This window comes from Pimephales promelas, chromosome 17 (genome assembly GCF_988280905.1).
Source record: "Pimephales promelas chromosome 17, fPimPro1.hap1.1, whole genome shotgun sequence".
NCBI classification, from domain to species: domain Eukaryota; kingdom Metazoa; phylum Chordata; class Actinopteri; order Cypriniformes; family Leuciscidae; genus Pimephales; species Pimephales promelas.
This window is the reverse complement of record NC_142785.1, coordinates 16,446,813-16,463,653: the sequence shown is the minus strand read 5'-3', so window position 1 is coordinate 16,463,653 and position 16,841 is coordinate 16,446,813. Positions and strand designations below refer to the sequence as shown.

Here is a 16,841-nt window from a genome sequence, read left to right as displayed (position 1 = left end):
TATATATATATATATATGGACTGTAGAGAATCGAGGCGAATCAAACACAACTTAATCAAATTAATCTCTCATGGGATTAATTCACATGGCTTCAACACTCCAAGTTCTGGAGCCCACATTCCAGAGTCACGGAACGACTCCGTGCTGTCTGCAGATAAGGACTTTTATTGCCCCACAGGCCCAAGAGAGGGGCACTAAACAGGACGAACGTGTCAATATGGTAATGTTACTAAGACAAATCTGCTCCAAAATGGTGGAACGAGAGGCTCACATCAAAGACTCCTCTGATGCCCTGACAGAGATGTTCCACAGAACACCTTTGCCTCGTCCCCCTTCGAGTTGAACTCTCAGTAACCTTACGGTTGAGATCGAAGATCTCACACATAAAATCATATAAACTCACCACAGAACAATTCTTGGACCTATAACCAATCATAATTGTTGTTGTTCCTACACTTCATGTGTTATTATGCTTAGATCACATAATAATCATGTAATTGTTGTTAACTATTAACTCTTGTAATTGTTATACAACCATTAGAAGTGTGAATGCCTCGTTTGCTCTTAAACGAACCGTATTCTCGTAATTCAAAAGATGGCTTGATTGAAATCTGCGTAAAAGGTTTTGTTTTATGATTATAATTATCATAAGGTTAAAACGATGGTCTTTTGTCTCTGCTAAGTGCTGGAGACCAGCTCACAGACCATGCATAAATTATGATAAAGAACGAAGTAGATCCACCTCCTGAGATCATGCCATTACCCATTGGCCTAAAGTTTCTTGGAGGTTGGACTAGAGTTTAAGTTAAAGATCCGAACAAAGGACCTCATGATCAGATTTTTGTAGATTTTTGAAGATTTTTCAGCAGAAGATTTCAGATGATTTTTGTCAGATTTTAGTTCAGTTCGTTCAGTTCTGTAACTGTTAAGTCCGTGCCTCTCTCTAAAACCAGCAAGAGAGTGTTCTGTTCGTGCTTATCTCTGAAACAAAGAACATGTCCACATGCTTCTACATCGACTAGACCAAATTCGACCAGCAGACGAATAACCCATCAAGATCAGGGTTACAATTCAGCTCAGTCAAGCCATCCGACTCGTCTTACTTTCATTTCTTTCCTTTATTTCCTTTTTCGTAAAAGTTTCGTTTCAAAGTTAACTTTGCAACGCGCTTCGAACTGGAAAAGACTCTCATTCGCTTGCTAATCACACGTGACCAGCGGCGAAACTTCCATCCCTGCACTTCAAAGACAACAAACCACGCAACGGACCCGGCCGGGGAACCCCCCTTCGACGCGACGCAGACAAAGGGAATTCCCTCAGCCTCTACAAAGCGCAAGTACTCCAGGCTCTAACTGAACTGGTGCTTTGATGTTAATTGAATAACCTCTCTAAGAAATGAAGGTTCAAATTAATGCTTGGTGGTCCTTTCAGGTTATGTCTTACGTGCATATAGAAAGTTGAAACTTTCTCTCTCACTCTTTCCAACTCACTCTTTCCCTTTCGCGACTGTATGAATGTGTGTGTGCGTGTGCGTGATTATGTTTAGACCTTAGTTTTGTGCTTAGAATAGCTAATAAAGTCTTGTCCATATATTTGAAAAGATAAATCTTCTTGTGTCGTGTTTGCACATTTAATGTCTTGTACTGTTCGATTTAAAGTTACCTTGCTAAGAAGACATAGTGTTTCACTATAGATTTGGTTATAATTACGGCCCGTTCAAATGAATTCTAAGCGAGTCATTTGCTCGGTTCAGTGATTCGGTTCCATAGATTCATTGCAAATCAATGAATCATTTCCCTTTGAGCTAAATTGGCCTTCGGCCCCCTTTAATACATTTTATGTATATTATTAAATGTTGCATTTGCTACATTTTGGTGGAGAATGCGGGCAGTTCAACCTAAATTGTGAACATATATCAAGAAATTATCTTTTCATTTTTGGTTGCGGATGCGAGATCCGAACCTCCGCGAGTCTGTGTGTGACGTATGCGCCGCGCGCACGTTGAATGTTGCTGCTGCTGTTATCTGTGAGTGAAGCTCCCAGAGAAAGCTGAGAAGTCTAGTCTGTCGCCTATTTTGTTTTCTTTATACCTGCATAAGATATAAAACCTCACACTACAATAAGGTAGGAATTAAGCGTGTTCCTTATTTCCAGAAAAATACCTCGTTATAGCTGATCGACATCTGCGTGTTCCAGAGTCTTTCATAGAGCTATAACGTTGTGTGTGTGTGTGTGTTTATATCAGTCAGAGAAGCCGAACAAAATCAAACTGCAGTAATTAAAACTAACCCTGTAAGTTACAATATTTTCCTGACAGAGCGTCAAGCGTGTTCCTTGTCGAATCTAGTCATAAAAGCCTTAAAGTTATTTATCTGATCGCAGTGCGTGTTCCATTGCTTCTCCGTGATAAATGCTTAATGCTTTCTGTTTATTTGTTTGATCGCAGTGCGTGTTCCATTGTGATAAACACTTAATGCTTATCTGTTTATTTTATTTGATCACCAGTGCGTGTCCCACTATCCGTGATCCCCGTGATAAACAGTTAATGCTTTTCTGTGTATGTCTGTTCAATTATTTATCGTGTAAACACTGCGCGTGTCCGAGTGTAATTGAATAGGACTTATTTTAGGTTTTGTCCAAGAAAAGCTTGTTTTGAAACTGAACCAAGTTAGACCCTGTTACTTTGTGTGAAACTAAACCTACACAAAGACAGAGACGAGACCATCGTTCTCATACAGCGCACCGCCGCGTGCTTAAAGTTATCACTCTCAACAAACTGAGTGAAGCCCCATGTCGTAAACCCAGCTACGAGTGGTGTATTTTATTTGAACAGTGTGAAATGCGCCGACATTTCCCGTAATATGATCGATAATCATACGTAATACTGTAATACGTAATACTGTACATGTTCTGTGAACATTGAAATGCGCTCGCATTGCATGGAACTGTAACAAACTGCTTACCAACTGCAATTCACGGTTCGCCCACTAGCGTTCGTTTGATCGCTTTAGTTGCTATCGTGACACGGAAGTCTTAACCAACACTTCCGGGTGAACTCTGACCCCCTCGAACTTTGTAAACAAACCAAACAAACGCTACGCTAAGCTAAGCTAGGCTAAGCTAAAGCTGAGCGGTTGTTTGCATTGAGGCCTGTGCTAAAGCCTTTAGCATCGGTTACTATTATCAATACTAACCCCAGCGGTTAGCTATAGTGTCTGTTTGAACAACGTTAAAGCGATTTAACCATTTAGACACCTATCGATCTTTTCTTGTTTCTTCTTTTAACTTTATCACACTTTTCTTTAAAGTTAACCATATTTTTCCTGAAAGGAAAATACTGGTGTACCATTATTAATTATTTTACCTGCATTTTACTTGAAAAAGAAAATACTGGTTTATGATTATTAATTGTCAAATTTCGAATTTGATTTTAAAAGAACAAGAAATTGCAAAATTGAGATTCTACCTTTCTAAACAGATCATTTCTAATGATTTCTAGATTTATTTTTGTAATAATTCTAATTGCATAATTTTCATAATTTTTACATTTCTCTTTGAAGATCTAATCACTTTAGGTGAATTAGTTTTGAAACTTAAGAACTCTGAAAGTAAAAAATTTGGAAAGTTGTTATTACTATTACAAAAATAGTGTTAGACTCAGATTTGCTTATTATCGTCATTGCGCTTTATCCTTTCGTCTTGTTGGTTATAAACTTAACCACTATATTGGAATAATTCATTTGCGTGACGCTTCAATAGGAGACATTACCATCTCAATACGAGTTTCAAATAAACCAGAGACAATCGTCTTTTACAAAGTTTATTTGTGTGTTTAGTTGTTCATCAACTATCAATTCTATACTCGTAGTAGATCTAAAGGTAGCGGGATCCAACCTCCTTGCTTCATTTCTCCCTCATCGCGCCTTTCCTGTTCTGTCCTGCTTTATTCCATCTTATTTTGCACATTTGTAGGGAACAAACCTGGAAGAACCATCAACCAACTCTAAAAAGAGACAAAGATAATCTTTCCCAAACAGATTATTAGGTATTTGATTTTTAATCAAACCCTCTTGTGTTCTTCTCACTCTCCCTGCATTTGTAAACGCAATTTAAACTTTGACATCTTATCCAAGATTAATTAACAGAGACAAGTGTTGAGCAAACTCCGCCTTCAAAGCATCCCTGCTGTAAGCCCTGCTGTAAGCGGTCCAACCGAAGGTGTGTGTGTCAATCCTGTCAAACTCAGAAAAGAGGTATCAGCATTATTATTGTATTATTTTTCATTGCAAACATAATCAAAAATATTGTTTACCTTTCTGGAAACAGATTGTCATTGATAGAAACATTTATGAGAAATTAATACTTTCCCTAGTTATAATTTTCTTTTTGTTTCGTTTCTCTCTCATTTGAAATTGGTTGTTAACTTTTCTCTCTTCTTCTCTTACTCAGTTGAGTGACGAAGTCCTCACATCACGAGTTGAAACCAGCTTTCCAGTGATTGAAAATATTTACAAAAATATTTTCTTCCATTGAAAAAAAGCTATTTCCATCTGAGATTTGTTTTAACCTCTCTTTTTTTCTTTCCTTTACCCAGTTGAGTGACGAGATCCTCACATCCCTAGCCTCACTGTGTACACTTAGACCAACATTTAGTCATCACGACACTTCACTATTGGTGCACACTTACTGAAACTACACTCAGCCGTGCAACCACATATAGGCTTATACCACACAGATCTGTGTCAGTCTCTTCACCAAGCGTGCCAACATGTCATGGACAACCAACCCCACTGCCCAACGGGAAGACATGGACGCCTGGCTCAGAGGCATTACAGACTGCCTCACACCAAAGACAATTGAACTGTTATTATTCTTAATAATAATCATAATTCTGAGAAGATTCCTGACACATGATTCAAGCCAAAACCAAAGCCATGTGGAACTAACCAAAATAACCTGTTCCCTAAGCAATGCCTTCACAGCCCAGCTAAACCTAAGCCACCAGCACGTCACCTACCTTCAGGAGGAGCTGACACGTGCCCAAAGCCGCATAGACAAGCTGGAAGTGAAAGTCCAGGACGACCTCAAGACTACCGAGTTCCTGAGAGAGCTGATGCACACTCAACACTGCAAAGACCAGCTCAAAGCGTCCATCGAAGCGGAGCATGAAACAAAGACCCAAGTTGACAAGCTCCAAAAAGCCCTTGCAGTCACTGAACGTGACAAACAAGAGTTAAAGACTGTCCAGAAGCACCTGGAAAACCAACTCCAGTCTGCTGAACATCAGCTCGAGAAAGCCAAAGCTGACATTGAAAGTAAGAACTCTAAACTCACTGCTCTGGAAGACCACCTGCGAAGGTGCAGCGTTGAAATTGACCATCTGACCCAACAGCGAGACGACGCCAACGACGAGCTCTACGCGGTCAGAAATGAACTCCAACATGTCTTTACACAGAAACCAGAGCCAAGAAGGGATAGACCTCCTGTAGCATCATCACTGCTGAGCAGAACGGAGTCCTCCATCCAAGAACTGTCATCCTACGGAAGAAGTGAATGGCCACACCCCGAAACGTCACCGGCCTTCACCACAGAACTCTTCCCTGCCAACCAACAAAGAGAGATCATCCAGCCAGACTCCAAAGCTGCAACTGGAATGACCTTCAAAGATCTCAACCAGCTGGCTAAGAACATCACCCAGTTCGACCCGAACTCCACGGAGGGCCACAGCATCCAGGCCTACCTCCGAGATATTGACTTCCTCCTAGAGGTGAGACCACATATGACTGACAGAGACATTTTATACCTCCTCAGATCCACATCCAGTCAAGAGGTACGAAGCGTCCTAGACCGACAACCTGCTCATGTCAAGTCAAACTACCAGCTGCTACATGAGATCCTGCTTAAAGAATTTACAAGTCCAGAGTCAGAACACGGTGTGTTAGTCGCCTTGGAAACCAAACAAGGTCGTCAAGAGACTCCCCAAGCCTATTATCACCGTTTCCGACAAGCCTACTTCGGTGCACAAAGCAAACCTGAATTTGAAGAGGATGTGAACTTCAAAACCATCTTCCTGAGAAACCTGCACCCAGGACTGAGTCGTCATCTCGGCATCATGGCCTGCCCAGTCACCATGACGCTTCAACAGCTACGTGACCTGACACACAAGGCCTACATCAAACAAAAGATGACTTCAAAGAAAGGTTTGAAAACATCCACAGTGTCAAACTCCAGCAGCCAAGACACAAGCCTTGCACTGGAAGACACCCAGTGGCATGACAACGCCACAGTCCTTCATCAGGAGCACAGAGAATGCTACTCCCATGCCGATGACAGCTACCACTCCAACCACGTGGAAAAGTCATGGGACCCACCAGAAGGAAACAACTGGAATCAACGAGTGCATCCAAAAGCATTCTATGTGGGTAAGCGACAACGAAACCCACCTCCACACCACACTGAGTGTGTCCAAGAACACGACAGTCTCCCCTCAGAAGACATGGAGCGACTACTGAGTCGACTGCAAGTGTTCTTCAAAGACAAGCTGAACACAGAAGACCAGTGATCACCTTGCACACCTTCCTGAGACGACCACCTGTTCTACAACAACACAGAACAAAGTGGCCTCTCACAGTCAACCACTGACAAACACCCAGAGGTACCAGAAAACACCATCCTGGTTACCCATCACACCACAAGCTCCAAACTCAAGAACCATCTGTGTGCTGCCGCAACACCAGTAAGCACAGAAGTCAGACTGTCTGTCACAACCAGAAGGCATCACAAGTGGAATGCAACAAGGAGACCATGTTTTGCACTACAGCTTCACGCATCCGTGCCAAACCACCTCCCAATGTCTGCCAGAGAACTTCCTGCCTTACTGGACTGACCCCCCATCAGATCACAGAAGATCCCTTTCCAAGGCAAAGATGCGACAAGCTCATCAAAGCTAAGCCATTAAGCAAAGGGGGGAGCAAAACAGACTGAGACAGATCTGACATACATACAGCATACATACAGTACATGCACTACACTACACTGTACTGACAAACACAAGTTAAACACATCTACCATTAAAACATTCAACAAACATGTTTTTCATTGTATTAGCTAACCTTTCCACCACAGGAAACATATAGCAATACACCCAACAAGTATAACACCTCTCATTACATGTTGGCACCTGTCACTGCATCACAGTACCCATACTGGAGTCACTCAACTGCTTTGTTTTGTTTTACCTCTTCCTTCCCTTCTTCTCTTATTAGGTAAAATCCCTTTTGCCCCATAAGGGTCAAGGTTACAATATAAGGATTGACGCACCACGCCTGACGTTTGCAAGTCACCTTAGAACGAATGTTAGCCAGAGAACTCCCTGCATCATTCGAATCAAAATCTGGAAGGTAAATTGGTCTAAACCTAGAACAATTTAGAAGTGGATAAAACAAACAAATCAAATTTAGTCACAAAGTTGATCAATCACCGTTTAACACAAACTAGAATAACGGTCCTAAAATTGAACTAAACTTTTTCCACATAATTGACTATATTGAGAGAGTGAACTCGTTAGGCCTAGATAACCTAATGCCCTGCACCAGTAAAGTGACCAGTCATGGAGGAGTTGCCTTGTTGTTTGCTGTGTGTGTTTGCTTCTACTTCTTCTGTTTCTCCAGCGTTCAATGATGTCTTCTTCTCAACCCATCATCGATCGAGGGGGGAATATGTAGAGAATCGAGGCGAATCAAACACAACTTAATCAAATTAATCTCTCATGGGATTAATTCACATGGCTTCAACACTCCAAGTTCTGGAGCCCACATTCCAGAGTCACGGAACGACTCCGTGCTGTCTGCAGATAAGGACTTTTATTGCCCCACAGGCCCAAGAGAGGGGCACTAAACAGGACGAACGTGTCAATATGGTAATGTTACTAAGACAAATCTGCTCCAAAATGGTGGAACGAGAGGCTCACATCAAAGACTCCTCTGATGCCCTGACAGAGATGTTCCACAGAACACCTTTGCCTCGTCCCCCTTCGAGTTGAACTCTCAGTAACCTTACGGTTGAGATCGAAGATCTCACACATAAAATCATATAAACTCACCACAGAACAATTCTTGGACCTATAACCAATCATAATTGTTGTTGTTCCTACACTTCATGTGTTATTATGCTTAGATCACATAATAATCATGTAATTGTTGTTAACTATTAACTCTTGTAATTGTTATACAACCATTAGAAGTGTGAATGCCTCGTTTGCTCTTAAACGAACCGTATTCTCGTAATTCAAAAGATGGCTTGATTGAAATCTGCGTAAAAGGTTTTGTTTTATGATTATAATTATCATAAGGTTAAAACGATGGTCTTTTGTCTCTGCTAAGTGCTGGAGACCAGCTCACAGACCATGCATAAATTATGATAAAGAACGAAGTAGATCCACCTCCTGAGATCATGCCATTACCCATTGGCCTAAAGTTTCTTGGAGGTTGGACTAGAGTTTAAGTTAAAGATCCGAACAAAGGACCTCATGATCAGATTTTTGTAGATTTTTGAAGATTTTTCAGCAGAAGATTTCAGATGATTTTTGTCAGATTTTAGTTCAGTTCGTTCAGTTCTGTAACTGTTAAGTCCGTGCCTCTCTCTAAAACCAGCAAGAGAGTGTTCTGTTCGTGCTTATCTCTGAAACAAAGAACATGTCCACATGCTTCTACATCGACTAGACCAAATTCGACCAGCAGACGAATAACCCATCAAGATCAGGGTTACAATTCAGCTCAGTCAAGCCATCCGACTCGTCTTACTTTCATTTCTTTCCTTTATTTCCTTTTTCGTAAAAGTTTCGTTTCAAAGTTAACTTTGCAACGCGCTTCGAACTGGAAAAGACTCTCATTCGCTTGCTAATCACACGTGACCAGCGGCGAAACTTCCATCCCTGCACTTCAAAGACAACAAACCACGCAACGGACCCGGCCGGGGAACCCCCCTTCGACGCGACGCAGACAAAGGGAATTCCCTCAGCCTCTACAAAGCGCAAGTACTCCAGGCTCTAACTGAACTGGTGCTTTGATGTTAATTGAATAACCTCTCTAAGAAATGAAGGTTCAAATTAATGCTTGGTGGTCCTTTCAGGTTATGTCTTACGTGCATATAGAAAGTTGAAACTTTCTCTCTCACTCTTTCCAACTCACTCTTTCCCTTTCGCGACTGTATGAATGTGTGTGTGCGTGTGCGTGATTATGTTTAGACCTTAGTTTTGTGCTTAGAATAGCTAATAAAGTCTTGTCCATATATTTGAAAAGATAAATCTTCTTGTGTCGTGTTTGCACATTTAATGTCTTGTACTGTTCGATTTAAAGTTACCTTGCTAAGAAGACATAGTGTTTCACTATAGATTTGGTTATAATTACGGCCCGTTCAAATGAATTCTAAGCGAGTCATTTGCTCGGTTCAGTGATTCGGTTCCATAGATTCATTGCAAATCAATGAATCATTTCCCTTTGAGCTAAATTGGCCTTCGGCCCCCTTTAATACATTTTATGTATATTATTAAATGTTGCATTTGCTACAGACAATAAGATCAGAACTGTGATTTCCTGTTCATTTTAAGTTTTTGTTTTGTCCTTGTTTTTTTTGTTTTTTTAATACCATGATCATCTTCTATGCTTTTTGCACATTTGCATGTTCAAGGGTCTATGGCCACCTGCACAGGTCTGTGTCAATCTTCGATGAGCCCAGCTTACAGATCTGGGGACGGTTATGCAAACAGTGTGTAATTGGGTTTATTAATCAAATATATCACTGGACAAGCCCCCATGCTGGTACGAACGCTTTTTATTTACGGAGAAAGAACCTCTAGTCTTCCTCCTTTGATCTCTGAATTGCTGGCAACGCCTGATTTTCTCTGAATGAAAGCCAGTCTGCAGCGCTGTCTCCCTCCACAGCAGTCGCTCTGCTGAGCACAAAGCGCAATGTAACAACAAGATTTTCAGCCCATAACAAACCATATAAATGCTAACCCAGAACTTAAAAAGATTTTTTCAGTTTCTTTTCAAGCCAAAATGAGAAAGGTGATTTCATGTTGGTTCTGGTATGGTTATAGAGTTGGCGAGAGGAGTTTTCTAGAGTTCCATAGACTCGGTTACTACGGTTCATGTCCTTGCTGTTATAGAGTTTTGAAAGCCCCACCATCTAAGTGCAAGTCTTTCATATGTTTTGAGTTGAGAGTTAAGCCCAGAGTTAAGTTCCAGCCCAAATATAGAGTAAAAAGTATTGATGATGATGTGATTCATGCGCATACATGTCAGTCAGCAGGGCATTGCACATCAAGTTCGTAAATAAAGAGTTTTATTAAGTCCATTTTACAATCTGATTTTGGCCGCCTCTCAATTTCTCAAATGGGTTAAACCAGCTTTTAAATCACCAATTAAAGATATTACCTCAGAAGTTCAAGTAAATGCACTAGAAATCCACACTCATTCAAGGGTGTGCATCTATTGCATGGACGGAGAGAAAGCACTGCCACTGACACCTGCAGGATTTCACCTGATGGTGATTTTTATTTTACACTACAAAAGTTAAAGGGACTATGTGTAACTTTTTATGTATTTTTTTATTTAAAATCAATATTTTTATTCATAAATATGTCCTCAAAGGTGTACAAATACCTCTGCCAGTTATCTGACTTATCCTCGTAAACGAAGAATTTATTATCTTTATATAAATGGGATGGGTAAGTCCACGGAGGCTTTCATGTTGATCCGCCATCTTGAAAAACTATAATAGCAGAGAGGGACATAAAGTACAAGCCCAACGCGTTTCCACAGCGCGCTTTTGCTCAGAGCCGGTGTGATGTGACTGAAAGCAACTGAAGCAGAGGCTCACTGCCCGGCAAGTTTAAAAGCTGCATTAAAAATCCTTGTTGCCAAAAAAGTAAAACAAAAAAAGATTGTAAAAGGAAACATGAACACCTTGATACACCGGAGATTACAAAAAAACACGCGTTAATGTCGGGATAGCTTTAGCCATAGAGCTAATGCAGGAGAAAGATTTCAAAAGAGACGTGTCGAGAAGAGAAGTCCTGCTTTCTTCTCGACAGGTAAGTCAATGTTACAGTCTGAATTACAAGATTTTTTTTTTGTTTGGTTGTGTACTTTATGATATAGACAGATGAACATTTATAGTTAAAAGTTGATGATGATAACTTGGCTACTGCAGAAAATATAACGAATAAAGAAGGCTTAACTACTTATTACAATAGTTCATGTTTTTCACAGTCAGTAATTCATACTGTAACATTCATTTATTCGTTGTGTCAAGTTGCTAGTTTGAAATAACAAACCTGTTCACCAGAAGGAACACTCGACGAGATGCAAATCCTGTCACAGTTTTTTTGATAGATAATGATTACCGTAGAAGCAACACACATTTGAAAAAGTGAGGTGCTGGAGAGCACAATTAGTTTGAATGCAAAATACATTTTCACCGCTAGATGGCAGCAATTTCTACACATAGTCCTTTAAATAAGCATATCTGTTCCGTCAGAGCAACAGCACCGCATAATGAGTCTGGTCTCTATATCTACAGACATTTTTTAAATCTGAACTCCAAAAAGTAATGAAATTAGTGCATGGAAACAACTGTAAATACAGCGCTGGTTGTTCTCTGTTGTTATATATGACCCAGGAGCTGGGTAACGCAAGAACTAACCAAATACTGAAAAAATAACACTCAAAAATTACCCAAGAGGCTTAATCCAGGACTGAGTCGATGACACAGTGAAAGGCAGAATGCTTTTTTTTTTTTTTTTTTTTTCACTTTCGGGCAGCCAGGAAAGAAAGGTCATTTCATGGGGTCTTTAAATGACAACACACTTGGATGGCGCTAAAAAGGATCTGAAATGTTCTAGCCCATTACCTGTGTACACCCTCACTGTTTCTGATATTTGTTTTCCAGTTGAACAGTCATCCTGGGAGAGCCATTGTTTTGAACAAAACCGTGCTCCTTTTGCTCTGCAATGAGAAAATAGAGTCCTATTTTATTCTGCCAAGATTCAGGTCTCTTTAGAAAATGTAATGGAAACATTGTGTCAAGTGTCAAAGCGATGAATAACATTTTGTAGCGTTGAGCTCAGAATGTCTCTTTGTTGGTGAGTCATAATGGGGTGGTGGTGTACTGACTGAAGGACTCTTGGGACAGTGCAAATAAATGCATGCGCTCCCAAAAGGGTAAGAAGGGATCGCTCTGTCTCTTTGAAGGATGAGCAAGCATTTGCATGCTCTGCACAGCAATCCTTATTTCCAATATTGAAACCGAAAGAAATGAGCTGAAATATCCTCAGAGACCAAGATTCATATTTATTTATATACTTTCATTTTGTTGTTTTAATTTCTCTATAAATCTTTGCTGTATAAATGGACATTTTTCTATGGATTGTGATGATATGGAGCACAAAGGTGACCATTATAAAACGATCATAGAGGGACATTAATGGATTTCTTAGCAAAACATGATTCGAATGGGTATTTGGCATTGCCATATGCTGGTTTCACACAGATGACTGTTGTAATATACCTGGATTTCTTCATTTGTCTTATAATACAATACATGTCTGTGATGGTTTCAGTGTGTGCACCATCATGACTTGGTGAGTGAATTTGAATGTAATTTAGCCATGATTATAAACACCACTGAGAAAAATAAAATAATTAAAATGACAACAATGGCTATCCAATACAAAAAAAAAATGCATGATCCTTTTTTTGTTGTTGTTTCTCGAACAACTGCAGGGTCATGTGTTTATGTAAAAATACATACAGTGAGCTTAACAAGGTTAGCCAGCTGGACATTTGGTCACCGGCCCAGGAGCACAATCACACCCAGGAGGTCAGGATACACAACTGTAAAAATGAAGCAAACGATGTTCCCAACATTCACTGAGTTTCACATATTAAAAATATGTTCTTCTTTTTTTTTTTTTTTTGTTGGAATGTTAAAATTCAGAATTCTTCAGTTTTATCCCCATTAAAAAATATTATTTTATTTTTTTATTATGAACTGTATGCAACAAAAAATTGCACACAAACATCATAGGGACTGTTTTTTTCTAGCAGAAGGAAGGCTTTAGTGATTTTACTTCATGAAAGTTGCACTAATATATATATATATATATATATATATATATATATATATATATATATATATATATATATATATATATACTGCTCAAAAAAATAAAGGGAACACCAACAACACTTAAAAAGTAAAAACAAGAAAAAAGTATTTAATAAGATTATTTCATTCATTCAGATCTATGATGTGTTATTTTAGTGTTCCCTTTATTTTTTTGAGCAGTGTGTGTATATATATATGAAGAGTTCAGATGCAAAAGCCTCTAAGTGCCATTCTTCTAAAATGATAATTTTTATCAAGCTTGTATATTTAAGTTCAGTAATTTCACTTAAATGGCAATGAAGATTACCTATTAATTGTCATTTAAGTGAAATTACTGAACTTAAATATACAAGCTTGATAAAAATGACCATTCTAGAAGAAAATTTCAAATGGCATTTAGAGGCTTTTGCATCTGAACTCTTCATATATATATATATATATATATATATATATATTTTTTTATTTTTTTTCCTTTCTTTAGTATGTTGTATTTGTGGTCAATATGCAATGCACCCGAGGTAAATTATCAGATAGTCTTCAGTGGGATGGAGTTTAGATACCTTTGGGTCATCTAGCATTTGGGTTTAACATATAAGCTTTTTTATCCTGCCTCCCCAGCATAACAGGACAGTCCAAATACAAACAGATAAATATGATTATCCACCCCCAAGGAATCTAAGACAGTTTAACCTTTCAATTGATCATTGAATTTGCTTAGTTTTCCGAGCAGTTATTAGGTCTGTCTCCACATGTCAGAATTATATTGCTAATGCTGGTAAAGGTCACGGTAATAGAATGTATGTATCTATTGAAATGATCTAATTTATCTTCACTCATGTTTTTTGGCTGTTATGGACCAAAACTTTGGCACTCAGTATAATTTATCTTGGTTTGAAGTGACTTATGACATGTGTTGGTAATCCTAGTTCCTTATCGGTCAGTCACTACAACATAGGTCATGACTGACCAATACGAATCTCGCTAGAGAGTCCAATCTACTTTGAGTGAAACTAAAACAAGCCAGTACACAATGGCGTGCAATCATTTTCAAGAGCTGCGGGTATGTAACAAGCAGCTGCTGTAGTTTGCACTTCAGCTTTTTGCTTCGGAGCCAAGCACTTCGAACGCTAAATACACAGAGTGAATCTGCAAGCCTCTTCTGGATCTTTCCACTTTGGTGTGGGCGTGACAGCGCAGCAGCGCGAGCGGTCTTCTCTTCTCTATCCTTTTTTAAATTTATTTTTTAAACTAAGCAAAAACAAAAAAGGCTGTTTTCACAGCTGGTAAGGTGCCATGTTTTCACGGCTGATAAGACCAGCGAGAGAGAACAGCACACAGGGTGCCCATTCCTGTTTGTGTCCGTGGTGACCGTTCCCCTGCATGCTTCAGCACCAAGGAGAGCAGTCTCTAAAAGAGCTTACACAGTTTGCGTCTTTTTCAAGATGACGTTCTATCTGTGTGTTTCTGGATGTGGTCGTTTACCTGGGGTCACGGGATGGTCACGATTGCTGCCTCGTGTGTATGGACCTCGAACACGCTGAGGCAGCGTTCGTGGATGAGTCATGTACCCATTGTGGGAAGATGACCATCTCGGAGCTGCGGTTGAGTCTCTCGTTCCTGCAAAGGGGTGAAGTCCCCGTTCATCTGCCTTCTGGCAGTAACACGGGAGACCTGAGGATCACGGTGAGCGTGCTTCCTTTCAGAAACCAACCTCTTAGGAACACTCATTCCTCTTAATCTCTGCAGCCATTTGAGTTACCAACTGAATGGCTGGACCATCCTCGAGATGTGTACCAGTCGATTCCTTTGGTGCTCCCCGTGACAAGAAGATGTCAATGGCCTGCAGGTTTTCCTATGGTCTGACCAGGGATGCCTACATGGCATGTGGAGATGCCAGCTCCGGCCTGCGTGCCATGGCGCTGCTCCAAGTCCATAAGGCTAAAGCGCTCCATGACTTGCAGGCGGGTGGTCCTGACCCAGCTTTGCTGCAGGAGCTGCGCGTGGCGACGCACCTGTCAAACATATCAGAGTTCCCAGGACGAAAGGGAATGTCTCGGTTACGTATGTAACCCTTGTTCCCTTCGCAATGTTGCTGTACCTTTGCGGAGGACTGGACTCTGTTCGGCTCCTCAGTAAAAAGCATTAAGCAATGTTTACTTCCACCTTTTATACCCGCGTTGGTGGGCGGGTCGCGGAATGCAAATCTTGCAATTCCAATGTCGATTGGCTCTTTTTAATTATCTCGAAGGCAATAGGCTGCCTAGCGGGATCCTGATTTGTGAGGGAATTCCCCCGACGACTCATCTCCGTTCCCTGTACCCAGGGAACAAGGGTTACATACAGTACGTAACCAAGACTTCTTTCGGGGGACACTGGCTAATTAGACTCACAGCCAGGCCATTCATCAGTAATGAGTTAGGTCAGGCTGTAAATGTAAATTGCCCTCATGTAGTGACCGCAATAATGATTCAAGCAATAGTCTGTTGGGAAAATTGGTTTAACTACCCTCACAGTACCCTCACCCATTCTCATGTACTGATGTTGTGTCAGAAGGAAGGAGAACCTGGACTCATGTCACACTGCACAGTTGTTCCCCCACCCCCAGGGATAGGATAGGATACAAAGCAGTGAGGAGCCCAGGGAAGATCCGAAGATCCGCCAACCTCTGCGGTGAAGACTCCCTCATAGGCCTTACCCCCTTACCCCAAGATTGCCGTACTACTAACCATCATGAACCTCGCACAAAGTGTGGAAGTACGGAACAACATATTCTCGGAGTTGATGATTTATTTCAAAAACACCTTGTTTTCTGGAAAGAATTTATGCATGTCACACCCGAATATGGTGGCATTCCAAATCACTTGTGCACAAATATGGTGGTCAAGAACTCTTGGAGCATTAATCCTGCGTTATGGTGTCATACGGGCAGGGGCAAGTAAATACTGCACAGAAATTGGCCAATGATACGGCTTTGGCCCTGGGAAACATCACAAACACACTCGCTTTGCACAAGATAGAGTGGCCTTGAATTACATTCTTGCAACACAAGGAGTAGCCTGCACCATTATTGGCCCAGAATGCTGCACCGGGTTAATGGAACCCACAGAAAACTTGACCAAAATCCAACAAGACATTCTTGGTCTTTCAAATAAATTACACGAGATGACTGAAAATAAACTTGATTGGTAAACGCTGGCAGTGGATAAAGGAAATAGCAATTATCTTGTTGGTTGTTCTGCTGGCGTATTATCTATGTGTCCACAGTATCAAGTTTTTCATTCAACAAATGAATCCCATCTCTCACAAGGAAATCACAGTTTCAAACCAGAAAAGATTATTATCTGTAAGAACTTCATGGACCCTAATTGCATGCTTGTTTTCTGCGTCAGCATGCAATTACGGAAAAGCAAACAGAGCATGAGCTTATAGGTGCCTGTAACAATCACAAAGTTACAAGAGTGAACTGTTAAGTGTCTAAATTTGATCAAGATCATGGCGGGACAGTTAATGCTACTTCATGTTTCAAAGTTTATTGTCTGAAGTACAAAGACAACAGCAGAATTCTGAAAATCATTGTGTGACACAAAGAACTTAAATATTTGGGTGATAGGAAATTCATTCTAGTCTTATTTCTTGGGTTAGAAGATGGTAAGCATGATGATGTGTCACAA

The 16,841-nt window shown here is 40.4% G+C and overlaps 1 protein-coding gene across 1 annotated transcript; it reads left to right on the top strand.

Annotated features, from left to right (window-relative positions):
• The first annotated feature begins 4,768 nt into the window (after nt 1-4,768).
• Nucleotides 4,769-8,867, top strand: LOC148971504 (uncharacterized). Its single transcript, XM_089121911.1, has 2 exons — nt 4,769-6,783; nt 6,864-8,867. Exon 1 carries the CDS (start codon nt 4,769-4,771, stop codon nt 6,560-6,562), a length of 1,794 nt encoding a protein of 597 aa, XP_088978037.1. The 3' UTR covers nt 6,563-6,783; nt 6,864-8,867.
• Nucleotides 8,868-16,841: the final 7,974 nt, after the last annotated feature.

Bases quoted from the DNA above. Each gene is read 5' to 3' on its own strand.
- LOC148971504 (XM_089121911.1), top strand. From the start codon at position 4,769: ATGTCATGGACAACCAACCCCACTGCCCAACGGGAAGACATGGACGCC.